The sequence below is a fragment of the Heterodontus francisci genome, chromosome 25 (genome assembly GCF_036365525.1).
Source record: "Heterodontus francisci isolate sHetFra1 chromosome 25, sHetFra1.hap1, whole genome shotgun sequence".
NCBI classification, from domain to species: Eukaryota; Metazoa; Chordata; class Chondrichthyes; order Heterodontiformes; family Heterodontidae; genus Heterodontus; species Heterodontus francisci.
In genome coordinates, this window is record NC_090395.1 from 74,326,023 (window position 1) to 74,342,856 (window position 16,834).

The following is a 16,834-nucleotide window of genomic DNA, read 5'->3' on the forward strand; positions in this document are numbered from 1 at the left end:
AAGTCACTGATGCAAATTGTAAACAGATGAGGCCCCAACACGGATCCCTATGGCACTCCACTAGTCACATCCTGCCAACCCAAAAATGACCCATTTATCCTTACTCTCTGCTTCCTGTTAGCTAAACAATCTACCCATTCTATTATGTTACCCCTTACACCATGAACTCTTATTTTGTGTCGTAACTTTTGATGTGGCACCTTATTGAATGCCTTGTGGAAATCCGAGTACGCCACAGTCACAGGTTCCCCTTTATCCACGTTGCTTGTTACTTCCTCAAAGAACTCTCAAATTAGTCAAACACGATTTCTCTTTCACAAAGCCTTGTTGACTCTGCCTGATTGCATTATGATTTTCTACATGTCCTACTACAATCTCCTTAATAATGGTTTCTAGCATTTTCTATGACAGATGTTAGGCTAACTGGCCTATAGTGTCCTGCTTTCTGTCTTCCTCCTTTCTTGAATCGAGGTGTTACATTAGCTATTTTCCAATACACTGGGACCTTTCAAGAATCTAGGGAATTTTGGAAGATCGCAACTAATGCATCTGCTATCTCTGCAGCCACTTCATTTAAGACCTTAGGATGCAGGCCATCAGGTCATGAGGACTTGCCAGCCTTTAGCTCTAAGTTTTTCCAGTACCTTTTCCCTGGTGATTGTGATTGTTTTAAGTTCTTCCCTCCCTTTTACCTTATTTTTCAAGGATCTTTGGGATTTTTTTGTGCTTTCTACAGTGAAGACCAACAAAATACCCGTTCAACACTTCCACCATTTCCTTGTTACCCACAATTAACTCCTCAGACTCACTCTCTAGAGGACCAACGCTCACTTGAGTTACTCTTTTTTTGAATACTTTTAGAAACTCTTACTGTTTTTATATTTCTAGGTGGCTTTTTCTCATACACTAATTTCTCCCTTTAAGTCATTCTTTGCTGGTTTTTAAAATCTGTCCAATCTTCTGATCTACCACTAATCTTCACAGAATTCTACGCTTTTTCTTTCAATTTGATTCCATCTAACTTCCTTAGTTAACCACGGATGGTGCATCCTTCTCCTAGAGTCTTTCTCACTGGAATAAATATTCGCTGTGAGTTATGAAATATCTCCTTAAATGTCTGCCACCGTTTCTCTCCTGTTGTATCTTTTAACCTAATTTCCCAGTTCACTTCAGCCAACTCTGTCATCTTACTCTTGAAATTGCCTTTATTTAAGTTTAAAACACTAGTTTTAGACCCACACTTCTCACTCTCAAACTGAATGTGAAATTCTATCATATTATGATCACTTTTGCCTTGAGGCTCCTTTACTATCAGATCATTAATTAATCCTGTCTCATTGCACATTACCAGGTCTAGAATGACTTGCTCCCTGGTCGGCATGAAAATGTACTGCTCTAAGAAATTGTCCCGAATACACTCTATGAACTCATCTTCCAGGCTACCTTTGCCAATCTGATTCGTCCAATCTATATGTAGATTAAAATCACCCATGATTATCGCAGTACCTTTCTTACAAGTCCCCATTATTTCTTTCTGTATACTTTGTCCTACAGTGTAGCTGTTAGGGGATCTACAAACTACAAGTGGCTTCTTTCCTTTGCTATTTCTTATCTGGTTCTACATCTTGATCTTTTGAACTAAGGTCATCTCTTACTACCATACTAATCTTACCCTTAATTAACAGAGTTACCCCACCAGCTTTTCCTAACTTCCTGTCCTTCCAAATGTCAAATACCCTTGAATATTCAGATCCAAGCCATGGTCACCTTGCAATCACATCTCTGTAATGGCTATCAGGTCTCACATATTTATTTCTATCTGTGCTAACAATTCTTCCAATTTGTTACGAATGCTGCGCACATACAGAAACAGAGGCTTTAATTCTGCCTTTTTACATTAAAAAAAAACTCTGGCCTTATCTGCTGGTGCTTTGAAGTTTTTACATTCTGTTTCTTCCTGCTACACTCTGGTTATTACCCATGTCGCTACCCTGCATTATTGCCTTGTCCGTTCCCTTTAATTTACATTTCCCCTGACTTGACCCCTCACCCCCACTATGGAGTTTAAAGCGCTCTCTACTGCTCTAGTTATATGACTCACCAGAACACCAGCCCCAGCATGGTTCAGGTGAAGACCGTCCTAATGGTACAGCTGCCACTTTCCCTATTACTGGTGCCAGTGCCCCATGAACCGAAACCTATTTCTCCCACATCAGTCTTTCAGCCATGCATTTAACTGTCTAATCTTACTTACCCAATGCCAATTTGCTCGTGGCTGAGGTAGTAATCCAGAGATTATCACCTTTGTGGTTCTGCTTTTTAATTTAGCCCCTAGCTGCTCATAATCCCCAAGCAGAACCTCCCTCCTAGTTCTATTTAAGCTGTTGGTACCCATGTGGACCATGACAACTGGATCCTCCCCCTCCCACTGTAAGTTCCTCTCCAGCCCTTAGCAGATGTTTCGAACCCTGGCTGCGGGCAGGCAACACAGCCTTCTGGACGCTCGCTCTCGGCTGCAGAGAACTGTGTCTATCTTCCTGACTATACAGTCCCGTACTACCACTGCATTCCTATTTACTCTCCCCACTTGAATGGCCCCCTGCACCACGGCACCATAGGCAGTTTGCTCATCCACCCGAGAGCCCCCGCTCTCATCCATAAAAGCTTCAAGAACCTTGATCCTGTTGGACAACTGCAAGGGCTGAGGCTCCTCCACCTGTACCTTCGCGATCCCATTACCTGCCTCATTCATAGTCATACCCCCGTCCCTGACCACTGACCAAATTCTAAGACCCTAGCCTAAGGTGTATGACTGCCTTCTGAAACAAAATGTCCACGTAACTTTCCCCCTCCCTGATGCACTGCAGTGTCAGAATCTCAGATTCTGCCTCCAACTTTGAGCCAAAGCTCCTCAAGCCGCAGAAATTTACTGCAGATATGGTTGCCTTGGATCACACTGGTGTCCACCAGCTCGCACATACTACAGCTGCAACACATCTCCTGCCCTTCCATCCTTATTGTTTTACTTAACTGATTAATTAAATCGTACCAGATTTTATAGAATTAGTGCACAGAAGCGGGTCATTCAGCCCACTGTGCCTGGGTCAGCTCTCCGAAGGAGCTACCCAAATTAGTCCTTCCTCCTGTACTTTCCCAATACCTTTGCAACTTTTTCCTTTTCATAGGGAGCATAAACACTAATATGGACCTGATGAGCTGAATGGCCTGTAACTGCTTTACACTTTGTAATATTTAACCAATTCCCTTTTGAAAGTTACTATTGAATCTGCTTCTGCCCCCCTCTCAGACAGCACATTCCAAATGATAATTTACTCCACTGAAAAAAGTTTCTCACCACCTTTCTGACTTCACAGTAACAGAAAGTTAACATACAGGTACAGCAAGTGTTGGGAAGGCAAACAGTATATTGATCCTTATTGCAAAGGGGTTGGACGACAAGACTAAGAACATTTTTGGTGAGACAAAATTTTTTGATTGCCTTGGACAGGGTGCAGAGGAGATTCACCAGGATGTTGCCTGGGCTGGAGCATTTCAGCTATGAAGAGAGACTGAAAAGGCTAGGGTAGTTTTCCTTAGAGAAGAGAAGGCTGAGGGGGGACATGATTGAGGTATACAAAATTACGAGGGGCATTGATTGGTTAGATAGGAAGCAACTTTTTCCCTTAGCAGAGGGGTCAATAACCAGGGGGGCATAGATTTAAGGTAAGGGGCAGGAGGTTTAGAGGGGATTTGAGGAAAAATTGTTTCACTCAGAGGGTGGTTGGAATCTGGAACGCACTGCCTGAAGAGGTGGTAGAGGCAGGAACCCTCAACATTTAAGAAGTGTTTAGATGAGCACTTGAAACGCTAGAGCATACAATGCTACGGGCCAAGTGCTGGAAAATGGGATTAGAATAAGTCAGGTGCTTGATGGCCGGCACAGACATGATGGGCCGAAGTACCTGCTTTTAATTTATTTTATTTAGAGATACAGCACTGAAACAGGCCCTTCGGCCCACCGAGTCTGTGCCGACCAACAACCACCCATTCATAATAACTCTACAGTAATCCCATATTCCCTACCACCTACCTACACTAGGGGCAATTTACAACAGCCAATTTACCTATCACCTGCAAGTCTTTGGCGGTGGGAGGAAGCACCCGGCGAAAACCCACGCAGTCACAGGAAGAACTTGCAAACTCCACACAGGTAGTACCCAGAATCGAACCCGGGTCGCTGGAGCTGTGAGGCTGCGGTGCTAACCACTGCGCCACTGTGCTGTATGACTCTATGGCAACACCTGGAGTAGTGTGCGCAGCTTTTGGTCTCAATACTCAAGGCAGGAAGGATATACTTAGAGGGGGTACAATGAAGATTTACTAGATTGAGTCCTGGGATGAGCAGATTGTCGTATGAGGACAGATTGAGAAGAATAGACCTACACTCCCTGGAGTTTGGAAGAATGAGAGGTGATATCATTGAAATACAAGATTTTGATAGGGTTGATGATAGGCTGTTTTCTTTGGCTGGAGTGTCTAGAACTGGGGGCATCTCAAATCAGCCATTCAGGACTGAAATGAGGAAAAATTTCTTCACTCAGGGGGTTGTGATTCTTTGGAATTCGCTACCAGAGAGCTGTGGATGGTCAGTCATTTAGGATATTCAAGGCAAAGTGCATGACTTCACAGTTCTCCACACTGAACTCCATCTGACATGCTTCTGCCAATTTCACCATCCTGAAGTCTGTAACTATCCTTGTCACTATCTACTACTTTTGCCAAGTTTATCATCTGTAAACATTACAATGTGGCTCCCCACAAGTGTAGGCTGGTCGTAAAAACTGAAGAGAGTACTGCACCCAAATCTGACCCTTGGGAACACTTCTGCAAGCCACCTCCCATTCTGAAAAACATCCATCCACCACCAGCTTTTGATTACTGTCACGGAGCCAATTTTGTATCCATGCTGCCACTTTCTCCTTAATTCCATGGGCTTCCATCTTCTTAAGTCTCCTGTGTGGCACTTTGTCGAATGCTTTCCGGAAGTCCAGATATACAACTTCTCTGTTACGTCAGCAAAAAAATCAAGTTAGTCAGACATGACTTGCCTTCAACAAATCCATGCTGGCTCTCCTTGATTAACCTATGCCTTTCCAAATGAAAATTTATTTTGTCCGATAATGGTTTATGATCACTTCTCCGCCACCGATGCTAGATTGATTAGCTGACAGTTTCCTGGTTTAATCCCTCTCCCCTTTCTTGAACAGTATAACATTAGCAACTCTCTAGTCCTCCAGCGTTACTCCTGTATCCAATGAGGATTGAAAAATTGTGAACAATGCCTCTATTTCTAGCTTTGCTTTTTCAGCAACCTCGGATGCATTCCATCCAGATCAGCTGACTTACCAACTTTCAGCAATGCTAATCTTTTTAGTAGGTCTTCTCTATTATGATTCCGTCCATAACTTCCCTTCCCTCTTTTAGTGTAACCTTCACATCATCTGCTTCTTTTGTAAAATCAGATGCAAAGTACTAATTTAATACTTAAGCCATGTCCTCTGTCTCTACATGAAGATTGACATCAAGGCAGCATCTGACCACATGTGGCATCAAGGCAGAATTGTACTCAACCACAATCTGTAACATCATGGCCTGGCATATCCCCCACTCTACCATTATCATCAAGCCGGGGGACCAACCCTGGTTCAATGAAGAGTGCGGGAGGACATGCCAGAAGTAACTCCCAGGCATACCTCAAAATGAGGTGTCAACCTGGTGAAGCTACATGCCAGGACTACTTGCATGCCAAACAGCAGAAGCAGCATGTGATAGACAGAGCTAAACAATCCCATAATCAACAGATCAGATATAAGCTCTGCAGTCCTGCCACATCCAGTCATGAATGATGGTGGACAATTAAACAACTAACTGGAGGAGCTGGCTCCACATATATCCCCATCCTCAATGGTGGGGGAGCCCAGAACATCAGTGCAAAAGATAAGGCTGAAGCATTTGCAACAATCTTCAGCCAGAAGTACCGAGCTGATGATCCATCGCAGCCTCCTCCTGAAGACCCCAGCATCACAGATGCCAGTCTTCAGCCAATTTGATTCACTCCGCGTGATATCAAGAAACGACTGAAGGCACTGGGCAGTGCAAAGGCTATGGGCCCTGACAACATTCCGGCAATAATACTGAAGACCTGTGCTCCAGAACTTGCCACACCCCTAGCCAAGCTGCTCCAGTATTGCTACAACACTGGCATCTAACCGGCAATGTGGAAAATTGTCCAGGTATGTCCTGTACACAAAATGCAAGACAAGACCAACCCGGCCAATTACCGCCCCATCATTCTACTCTCAACCATCAGTAAAGTGATGGAAGGTGTCGTCAACAGTGCTATCAAGCGGCACTTGCTTAGCAATAACCTGCTCAGTGACGCTCAGTTTGGGTCCTGCCAGAGCCACTCAGCTCCTGACCTCATTACAGCCTTGGTTCCAACATGGACAAAAGAGCTGAACCCAAGAGGTGAGGTGAGAGTGACTGCCCTTTACATCAAGGCGGTATTTGACCGAGTATGGCATCAAGGAGGCCCAGTAAAATTGAAGTCAATGGGAATCGGGGAAGAACTCTCCATTGTTTGGAGTCATACCTAGCACAAAGGAAGATAGTTGTGGTTGTTGGAGCTCAATCACCTCAGTCGCAGAACATCGCTGCAGGAATTCCTGTGGGTAGTATCCAAGGCTCAACCATCTTCAGCGGGGATGTTTGCTGATGATTGCACAATGTTAGCACCATTCACAACTCCTCAGATAATGAAGCAGTCCATGCTCATATGTTCAAGACTGGGACAACATTCAGGCTTGGGCTGATAAGTGGAATGTAACATTCGCGCCACACAAGTGCTGGGCAATGACATCTCCAACAAGAGAGAATCTAGCCATCTCCCCTTGATATTCAACAGCATTACCATCACTGAAACCCCCACCATCAACAATCCTGGGGCTACCATTGACCAGAAACTGAACTGGACCAGCCATATCAATGCTGCGGTTTCAAGAGCAGGTCAGAGGCTGGGAATTCTGCAACAAGTAACTCACCCCCTGACTCCCCATCTACAAGGCACAAGTCAAGAGTGTGATGGAATACTCTCCACTTGCCTGGATGAGTGCAGCTCCAACAACACTCAAGAAGCGCGTCACCAGCCAGGACAAAGCAGCCCCCTTGATCCGCACCCCATCCACCACCTTAAACATTCACTCCCTCCACCACCGATGCACTGTGTACCATCAACAAGACATTCTGCAGCAACTTGCTAAGCCTCCTTCAACAGCAAATCCCAAATCTGTGATCTCTACCATCTAGAAGGACAAGGCAGCAGACGTGTGGGAACACCATCACCTGCAACTTCCCCTCCAAGCCACACACCATCCTAACTTGGAACTATATCACCGTTCCTTCACTATCACTGGGTGAAAAATCTAGAACTCCCTCCCTAACAGCGCTGTGAGCGTACCTACACCAGATGGACCGTAGCTGCTCAAGAAGGCAACTCACTACCACCTTCTCAAGGTCAGTTAGGGATGGGCAACAAATGCTGGCCTGGCCAGCGGCATTCATCCCATGAAAGAAAAAAATAAATAAAAATTACCCTTTGGTTTCTTAATAGGCCCAACTTTTTCCATAGCAAAGCTTTTATATGTTTATAAAATGTTTTAGGGTTCATTTTAATGTTGCCTGCTATAGACAGTTGTTCCCATTGGCAGCAGGGTCTAGAACCAGAGGACACAGATTTAAAGTGCTTGGCAAAAGAATAAAGGTGAAATGAGGAAAAACTTTAAGCAGCAAGTGGTTAGGATCTGCAATGGCTTGCCTGAAAGGGTGGTGCAGCCAACTTCAAATCATACCTTTCAAAAGGGAATTGGATAAGCATCTGAAGGTAAAAAGGATTTGCAAGGCTACAGGTAAAGGGTGGGGAAGTGGGACCAGATAAACTGCTCTTGCAAAGAGCGGTATGGATTAGACAGGCCGAATGGCTTCCTTTTGTGCTGTAATCATTCTATGATCCTATTATAATTTTCATGTAACCTCTCTTTGCCTCCTATATTAACCAGTTCAATTTCCCCCTGCTCCTGACATTTCTCATAAGTCTCCTTTTTCTGTTTTAACTTTTATTTTCTGTGTCATCTTCTTCTTTGGCCTCCTTGTCTCGAGGGGTGGTGGTCAGTGGTTTGTGGAGCAGCGCCTGGAGTGGCTATAAAGGCCAATTCTTGAGTGACAGACTCTTCTACAGGTGCTGCAGATAAAATTGGTTGTCAGGGCTGTTACGCAGTTGGCTCTCCCCTTGCGCTTCTGTCTTTTTTCCTGCCAACTGCTAAGTCTCTTCGACTCGCAGTCATCTAGAGAGCATTAATTTTGGATGGTCTACTTCTTCCCTCCAAAGGAATATGCCTAGTTAATATCTGAAGTATCTCTTCCCTGAATGCCTTTTATTATTTTGTTACTGCTTTACCCTGAAAGCATCTCTCTGTGCTAGGTCCCTTCTTAAATCAAGAGGAGAATGCCTGGGATCTTTTACACTCACTTGAGGGGGCAGAAATGGCCTCTGTTTCATATCTTATCCCAAGGACGGTAGCTTGACAGGGCAGCACTTGCTCAGTACTTCACTGGGAGCATCAGCCTGGATTATGGGCTCACGTCTCAGCAGTGGGGCTTAAACCGAGAACATTCTGACTCACAGGCGAAAATGCTACCACTGAGTGCAGCGTACACAATGTAGGGATGGAGCACCATCCTGTTCCATACTGTGAATACACACTGCATGAGCCTTCAACAAAGAACAATCCAAAATCAGCACACTTACTTTCAAAAATGGAGAGTCTTCCAACATATCAAGAAATTCGGGGAAATAATCTCCAACCTCTTCATCCACCGCTCCCACCAAGCTGATCTGTCTCATTGGACCCGCTCTGTATGTGCCACAACAGTAAGTCCGTGAAACCTGTATAGGGGGAGAACAGTTCAGTTAACAATTCCTAGGAATGGGCAGTGATTCTTCACAAACGAAAACCACACTATAAGTAGGCACTCAATCCAGACAAGCTATTCTGCTTCAGCCAAATAGCACAGTAGGCAGTCATACAACCCACTGCGCCTGTATTAGCTCTTTGAAAGAGCTATCCAATTAGCCCCACACTGCCCTGCTCTTTCCCCATAGTCCTGCAACTGTTTCCTTTTTATGTACATACCCAATTCCCTTTTGAAAGTTTTATTCAATCTGCTTCCATCACCCTTTAAGGCAGTGCATTCCAGATCAAAACTCACTGTGCAAAAAAATTCTCCTCGTCTCCCCTCTGGTTCCTTTGCCAATTACCTTCATGTTGATTTCTAGCTGATAATTTAAGATTGCTTTCTCCTTCAAATGAGTTTTCTGCACCTTCAGTATCACAGACCTGTGGCAATGATAAAACTGCTGAGTGGAGACTGCACACGTGAACTGAACCCATTTCTCTGCTACTAGGTAACCTGCGAAGTATTAAACAGAGGACTGCAATCAGTAATGCTAGTCAATGTTGTAACTAGGCATGTTACCAATGCATCACCGTGAAAATTTCATGTAGGGAGAGACTATGCAAGGTCATGTGATGCGGAATTCATCCCCTCAAAATGCTCCCATCATGTCCAATGCCCTGTTATCCAGCTTAGAAATAGAATCATAGAATGGTTACAGCACAGGAGGCCACCATTCGGTCCATCATGGCTGTGCCGACTCTGCAAAAGCAACTCACCTCGTCCCACTCCCTTGCCTTTTTCCACTAACCCTTCAAATTTTCTCTCTTCAGGTAATTATCCAGTTCTCTTTTGAAGGCCTCAATTGAATCTGCCTCCACCACACTCTCAGATAATGCATTCCCAATCCTAGCCACTCGCTTGTAAAAAAAAAAGTTCTTCCTCATGTCGCTGTAGCTTCTTTTACCAATCACCTTAAATCTGTGTCCTCTGGTTCTGGATCCTTCAGTCAATGGGTGCTTTCTCCCTATCTGGTCTGCCCTCATGATTTTCAACACTGCTATCAAATCTCCTCTTAATCTTCTCTTCTCCAAGGAGAACAGACCCAGCTTCTCCAACCTATCCATGTAACTGCAGTTCCTCGTGCTGGAATCATTCTCGTGAATCTTTTCTGCATCCTCTCAAATGCCTTAACATCCTTCCTAAAGTGTGGTGCCCAGAATTGGACACAATACTCCAGGTGAAGCCAAACCAGTGTTTTATACAGCTTATCATAACTTCCTTGTTTTTGTACTCTATGGCCCTGTTTATAAAGACCAGGATCCCATATGCATTTTTTAACTGCTTTCTCAACCTGCCCAACAGCCTTCAATGATTTGTGCACATATACCCCCAGCTCCCTCTGCTCCTGCACCCCCTTTATTATACTTCAATTTATATTGCCTCTCCTTGTTCTTCCTATCAAAAAATCACTTCACATTTTTCTACATTAAATTTCATCTGCTACTTGTCCACCCATTCCACCAGCCTGTCCATGTCTTCTTGAAGTTTATCACTATCCTTTTCACAGTTCACAATACTTCCAAATTTTGTGTCATCACAAATGTTGAAATTGTGCCCTGTGCACCCAAATCTCTCAAGCCACAGCCTGTGTTTAGACAGGAACAGCCCACAGTTTTATAATCCCCATAATTCAAGAGTAAACACTACCAAACTATACACACGTATCATCCCAGAGATGGCACTGATGCCAATTCAAATATACAGAGCCTTGGCGTGGAATCATTGATTCCATTCTATCAGATTCCAAGAATCTTCCAGGATTGAAGGAGGCCACTCGACCCATCGTGCCTGGGCTGGCTCTTCACATGAGCTATCCAATTAGTCCCACTCCCCTGCTCTTTCCCCATAGCTGTGCATTTTTTTTCCCCTTCATGTATTTATTCAATTCCCTTTTGAAAGTTATTTAATCTACTTCTGCCACCCTTTCAGGCAGTGCATTCCAGATCAGAACACAGTATGTAAAAAAATTTCTCATCTCCTCTCTGGGTTCCTTTGCCAATTACCTTAAATCTGAATTAAATTAAACAAACGGATTCAATGCCAAAATATAAATGACTGGCTGCTCGCCAGAACGCACATTCCACCACATTAGAATTGGAGAGGGGCAGAACTGCAAAACTGAGGAGTACACACTGGGAGCCAAGTCCTTGGCTGACTCCGAATTGAAGGCGACTGAGACAGCCTCCTCTAGGGAGTTCCACCCAGCATTCTTTGGGTATCAGATGAGGCCCTTTATTCCAGATTCAAACGGGATTGAGACTGGAACCACAGTATTGGTGCAAAGCTAAGCTGCTTTACGTCAAAGTCACACAGGGAGTGCAAGTGAGTGCTGCTTCACAGACTAGAGACTAAGTAAGAACAATCTGCCTCTCTAGTAGGTTTTATTTAAGTTTTGTGAAGTTATGTTATAAACTTAACCCCTAAAAAAGACAATGGCCAGCTGTTAACTACAACATTTAATTACTATGGCTAACATTTGACCTGCAACCATACTGAAAGCGAGCAATTCTACAATATTTGCTTAATCAGTGAAGTCCTGTAGCACGCAGTATCAGACAGGAGAATTTAAAGGAAAAACCATTAGGACTCTGTAGCTGCAACCACCTAACCATGTGGGGTTTTAAGGCCGAGAAAAATGGCCAATATCCCAGACAAACCTGCTGAATACATAAAGAATGGCAATTTCTTTTAACCTCATTTGGCAGATAATCCAATCAAATGCATCTTCCCTCTTCCAGTGAAAGTATTTATTGGGCCAGTCAGAAATATATTGTTACGAAAGTGCCTCTGTGTTTTGTTAAATATATTTTTTGAGGATTAAATTTTGAAAGATTGAAGAAATGTTCAATTTTTGGAGTTTTCAAAGGGGTCATGTAAAGGCCATTTGACGTTGAAAAACAGTCCCTGGAAATGTGTTTTTTTTAAAAAGGGACACTGAGCAGTTCGAGGAAAACAAGCCTTTCCAGGAAACCACCTGACTTCCAGCTCAATAAACAGAGAACTTTGTATACAACTTCTCCTGGTGTCCAAAGTAGTAACAGGTCAAGACTGATGGAAGTTGTCGGTTTTGCTTTTGAATTGTTTTGAGTTGGGGTTGAACTGGGGTTGAACTGTATAAAAAGGGAGAGAATTCCCAAGGAGAGAAGAGAATTCCCAAGGAGAGACCACAACCCAGCTCAGCTTTCCAGCGCCTCTCTAAAAGACTCTGAGAAGTCCACTGTGTCAACTCATCTCGCCTCCTGCCTTTGAAAAGCCTGCTAAATTAATTCTCAATGGCGCCTGAAAAGAACTGTTCTAAAAAAGCCCAGTGACCACCTACGTGTACGCAGAAGCCAGATTGTATGCCAGTTTTGGAACACAACATATCTCATCTGCTATTTCTTCAAGAATGAGCAAGTATTCAGCCCAAGTATTTTGTCTGTCTGTAATAGAACTCCAAAAACAAAAATCCCTTTATTTTTTCAGTGTATGCGTGCGTGAGGGGGAGAAAGAGGCGAATGTAAAAAGGGAACTTTAATATTTCAATCAGTGTGTTTATGCTTTACTTCATTACTGGTTAAGACTTGTTTTATAATAAACTGATAATTTTATGTTTATGAAAGAATCTTGGTTGGTGTGTTTTATTCTGAGATAAAAATAACAGTCTATGATTGACCGTATCGGTAAGTGGGAAAAAATTTAAATATATGTTGTGACCCGTGGAGAAGTGGAACTAGAATAAACGGTGCACTCCTCCGACCTTGGTCATAAGAACATATAGGAATGTTTCAAATTCATCCACAAGCAACTTTTACTAATGGAACAAATTCTGTGGATTATCATCACGGATGAGGCTTACCAATACCCTCAAATATTTCACCTGTCTCATACTGTTGGGCTAAACCAGTCCACCTCGTGCCCATAGACATTCCCAGCATGCACTGACAATGACGCTTGCTTTACATGATGCTGTACAGAACTGGAAGAGACATCTACACCCATCTGGCCAGTCCCAATATCTGGAAAAAAATTCGACACCAAGAAACCTCTCCTGCCTCATCAAATTTCCCACAACATTTCTCGACACACCATCAAATATTTCCTGCAGTTACTTACTCCACTTTCTCAAATTTGCTACATTCATGCCCACTGCCTCCCTCGAAAGATCATTCCATAAACGATTTGGCAACAACATGGGCAAGATAACCGTGTAAGACTTTGACACATCTACAAGAAAAATATAATGGCCCAGATTTTACTGCACCAGTAACAGCAATGCTGTCAGCGCTCATCACTACTACAAGATAAATCGGACAGCAACCTCTAGCGTCCACATATGTGAAGTTTCTATCAGTCGTCTTCAAAGGATCCACCGTTGCAGACTTTGCTGATAGAACCTGTAATGGCGTGAACTTAAGATAATTACCCACTAGTAGGGGGTAACTAAATTTTCTAATGGTGCAGTAGTGATAATTACTGTTGAACTACCTCTCTGGCCTTGAAAAAGTTTAAAAATGTGGAGTCTCATTCCCTAAGAAAATGAATGCTGATTTTTAAAAAATTTAATTGTTTTCTTTTAGTTTTTGTTTTTCTCCCTTAATCCCATGTCTATGTCCCAATCTTTATTTCTCTTCCTGCATAATGATTTAAATGAAATTCATATTTCTTATTATCACTTCATGTTTTGCAGTCTGCATATCTCAGAAATGAGTCTTCAACCTGATTGGTTGAAGAAGCTCCCTGTTACTTTACCAGATGCCAGAACCCCTGTAGAGGGTGCCACACTGGATAAGATGCTTGAGTACTAGAAACTTCCACTGACAAGCTTGCAAAAAGTCTCTGGGCAACGAGGTGAACGGTGAAAGCTGTACCTTCACCACCCACAGCAAAATCCGGGCGAATGATTGAGGCCTCAGTTGAGAGTTTCCCATAGCAAAGTACTGCATCCGAGGAGCAAGTGATCTGCTCTGCTGTGCCCAATCTCTTCATAGGATGGTGCTATAGTCCCATTCAAATCATTCCCAAGGCCACTGACATATAGTTCTCATGAAAGGTTGGACAGAACTGTGCAATTAATTCCCCAAAATACCAATTAAAATACAGGGACGCCCTAATAAAAAGTCATTTGACTTATTGCAAGTAACTCAACACATAACTCCCCAAAGCCCTTCCACCATCTACAAGGCACATGTCAGGAGTATGACTCACTCACCTGGATGAGTGAAGCTCCAACAAAATCAAGAAACTCGCCCCCATCCAGAATAAAGCAGCCCACTTGATCACTACCCCATCTACCACCTTAAAAATTCACTCCGTCTACCACCAGCGGACAGTGGCAGAGTGTTTACCATCCACAAGATGCACTACAGCAACTCATCAAGGTTCCTTCAACAGCACCTTCCAAACCCGTGACCTCTACCACCTAGAAGGACAAGTGCAACAGACAGATTGGAACACAACCACCTGCAAGTCACACATCATCTTGACTTGGAAATATATTGCTGCTTCTTCATCGTCACTGGGTCAAAATCCTGGAACTCCCTCCCTAATAGCACTGTGGTGTACCAACACCACAAGGACTGCAGCAGTTCAAGAAGGCAGCTCACCATCCTCTTCTCAAGGGCAATTAGGGTGGGCAATAAATGCTGGCCTTGCCAGTGCCAGTCACATCCCATGATCGAATAAAAAGTAAATCAGTGGTCTTTCTCACTGATCGAACTTACCTCTTTAACCAAACTTCTGATCACCTTCCCCAAGATCTCTGTGGCTAGGTGTCAAATTCTGTTTGACAAAAGTGATGCATCTTGGGACTTTTTACTATGTTATAACCATGCAATTAGTAGTTATTAAAAAGTCATGCAGGAAGAGGACATCGAGCAGGAGCAAACTTTTCTCTCAAGACAACTGAACATGCATTTGAAGAGGACTAATTTGCAGGGTTATGGTGGGGAAAATATCTGGGAGTGGGTCTAAATTGTGCGTTTTCAAAGAGCTGGCAAAGGCATGATGGGCCAAATGGCCTCCTTTTATGTTGAAGATTTTATGATTCAAGGCAATGTTGACATTGCTGCCACACACAATCCAACCTGGGAATAAAATTACTATTGTTTGGTCTCCACGTCTCACTTTCTCTGCACGTCCTACATATATAACAAAGGAACGAATTAAGTTAAAACCTCATCAGAGTAACCAGATTACAGAAACAACTATTCGGGTTCAGTGCACTGGGTTTGTGCTGAGGGTAATGGACACCTGGGCAAGATTACAAGACAGTATCCAATTTGCGTTATGGGTGTTCCAATTAGAGCTCTCAAGGTTATCAGATTCCTGTCTGTCTGAGACTATGAGCACATTATCTCAAGAATTCCATCATCTATATTTTTGCTATATGTTTTGACCAGCTGTTTTGCTGCATATTACTGAACCTTTCTACAATAACAGCACTGCTTTACTTTAAATGGCTGACACTGCCTTTACGAAATTCAGACAGGAGTTCCCAATACTTACCAGGGAGGAGTCTCTGGGAAGGTGTCAGTATTAACTGGGGGTTTCTGGGAAGGTGCCAGTATTGCAAGGGGATCTCTGGGAAGGCGTCAGTATTGACTGGGGTGGGGGGGGGGGGGGGGGGAGGGGGATCACTTGGAAGGAGTCAGTATCGACCGGGGGCGGTCGCTGGGAGGACATGAGTATTGACTGGGTAGAATTGCTGGGAGGGCATGAGTATTGACTGGGAGTTGCTGGGTGGCTGTCAGTATTTACTGGAGGTGGGGGGGGGTTTCTCTGAGAATGTGTCAGTATTGACTGTGGGGTCCTCTGAGAGCGTCTCACTATTTTTTGGGTTGCGGGGGGCGGGGGAGTCTCGGAGTGTTTCAGTATTTACCGGGGGTCGGGGTGGGGGGTGTGGGTAAGTCCCAGGAATTTCAGTATTTACAAGGGTTATCTCAGGGAGTCTCAGGATGTATCAGTACATATGGGGGCTGGGGTGTTCATCTAGGAGCGTGTTAGCTTTTGCAGAGGGTCTTGAGTAGTGTATAGTCAATCTAGGTCAGCAAACACAAACTAAACTGGTACCAGTTGTCATTCAAAATATACAAGAATAATGTTCTGCTTTCCCCTCAGAGAGAATTCTCATGTCAGTTAACATTACCCTCAAGACTGAACCTTACTGCCAGTTTGCAGCTTTCAGACTTTACCCATGCACGGCTCAGACTGATGATGGCAGGATGTCTAGGTCTGAAAGCACTGTTGGGTAAACATTAAATATAGCATCTTGTAAGCTGGCATCAGTCCAGGTTGTTCTGCCACCAAATTGCAAGCTGGCGATGGATCGATCGCTCACACAGACACATGCACCAAAATAACCAATAAACAAACCCTTACTCTAAAGGAAATTCAGTCAGACACAACAAACCTTCTGCACTTCCCACCAGTACGCCAGCAAGGGGCTGTGTCTGGTATTGTACACTGTCAACGTGAAGCTGCCTGGGAAGAGATCAAGTTATCACCATCTGCATATCAATCCCAGACATCACAGCAACAACTCCCTCATTTATTTAACCATCACCCCTGGTGCTCGATGACCTACAATGACAACACCTCAATTTTAAAGTCTCATGTTCAAATCTCTCCATGGCCTTGTCTCTTCCGGTCTCTGTAGCCTCCTCCAGCCCTATAACCCTCCAAGATCCCTGCATTTCTCTAATGTTGGCCTCTTGTACATCCCTGATTTTAATAACTCCATCATTGGCAGCCATGCCTTCAACTGCCCAGGCCCCAATGCTCT

General features: G+C 43.8%; 1 protein-coding gene across 2 annotated transcripts in view; it reads right to left on the bottom strand.

The window, feature by feature from the left end:
• LOC137383997 (lysine-specific demethylase 9-like) overlaps positions 1-16,834 on the bottom strand; it is an 85,608-nt gene that overhangs the window by 14,192 nt on the left and 54,582 nt on the right. For both annotated transcript variants that reach the window (XM_068057523.1, XM_068057522.1), the window contains exon 3: positions 8,864-9,001. In XM_068057523.1, coding sequence (XP_067913624.1) covers positions 8,864-9,001 — 138 coding nt within the window. The remainder of the gene's footprint in view (positions 1-8,863; positions 9,002-16,834) is intronic.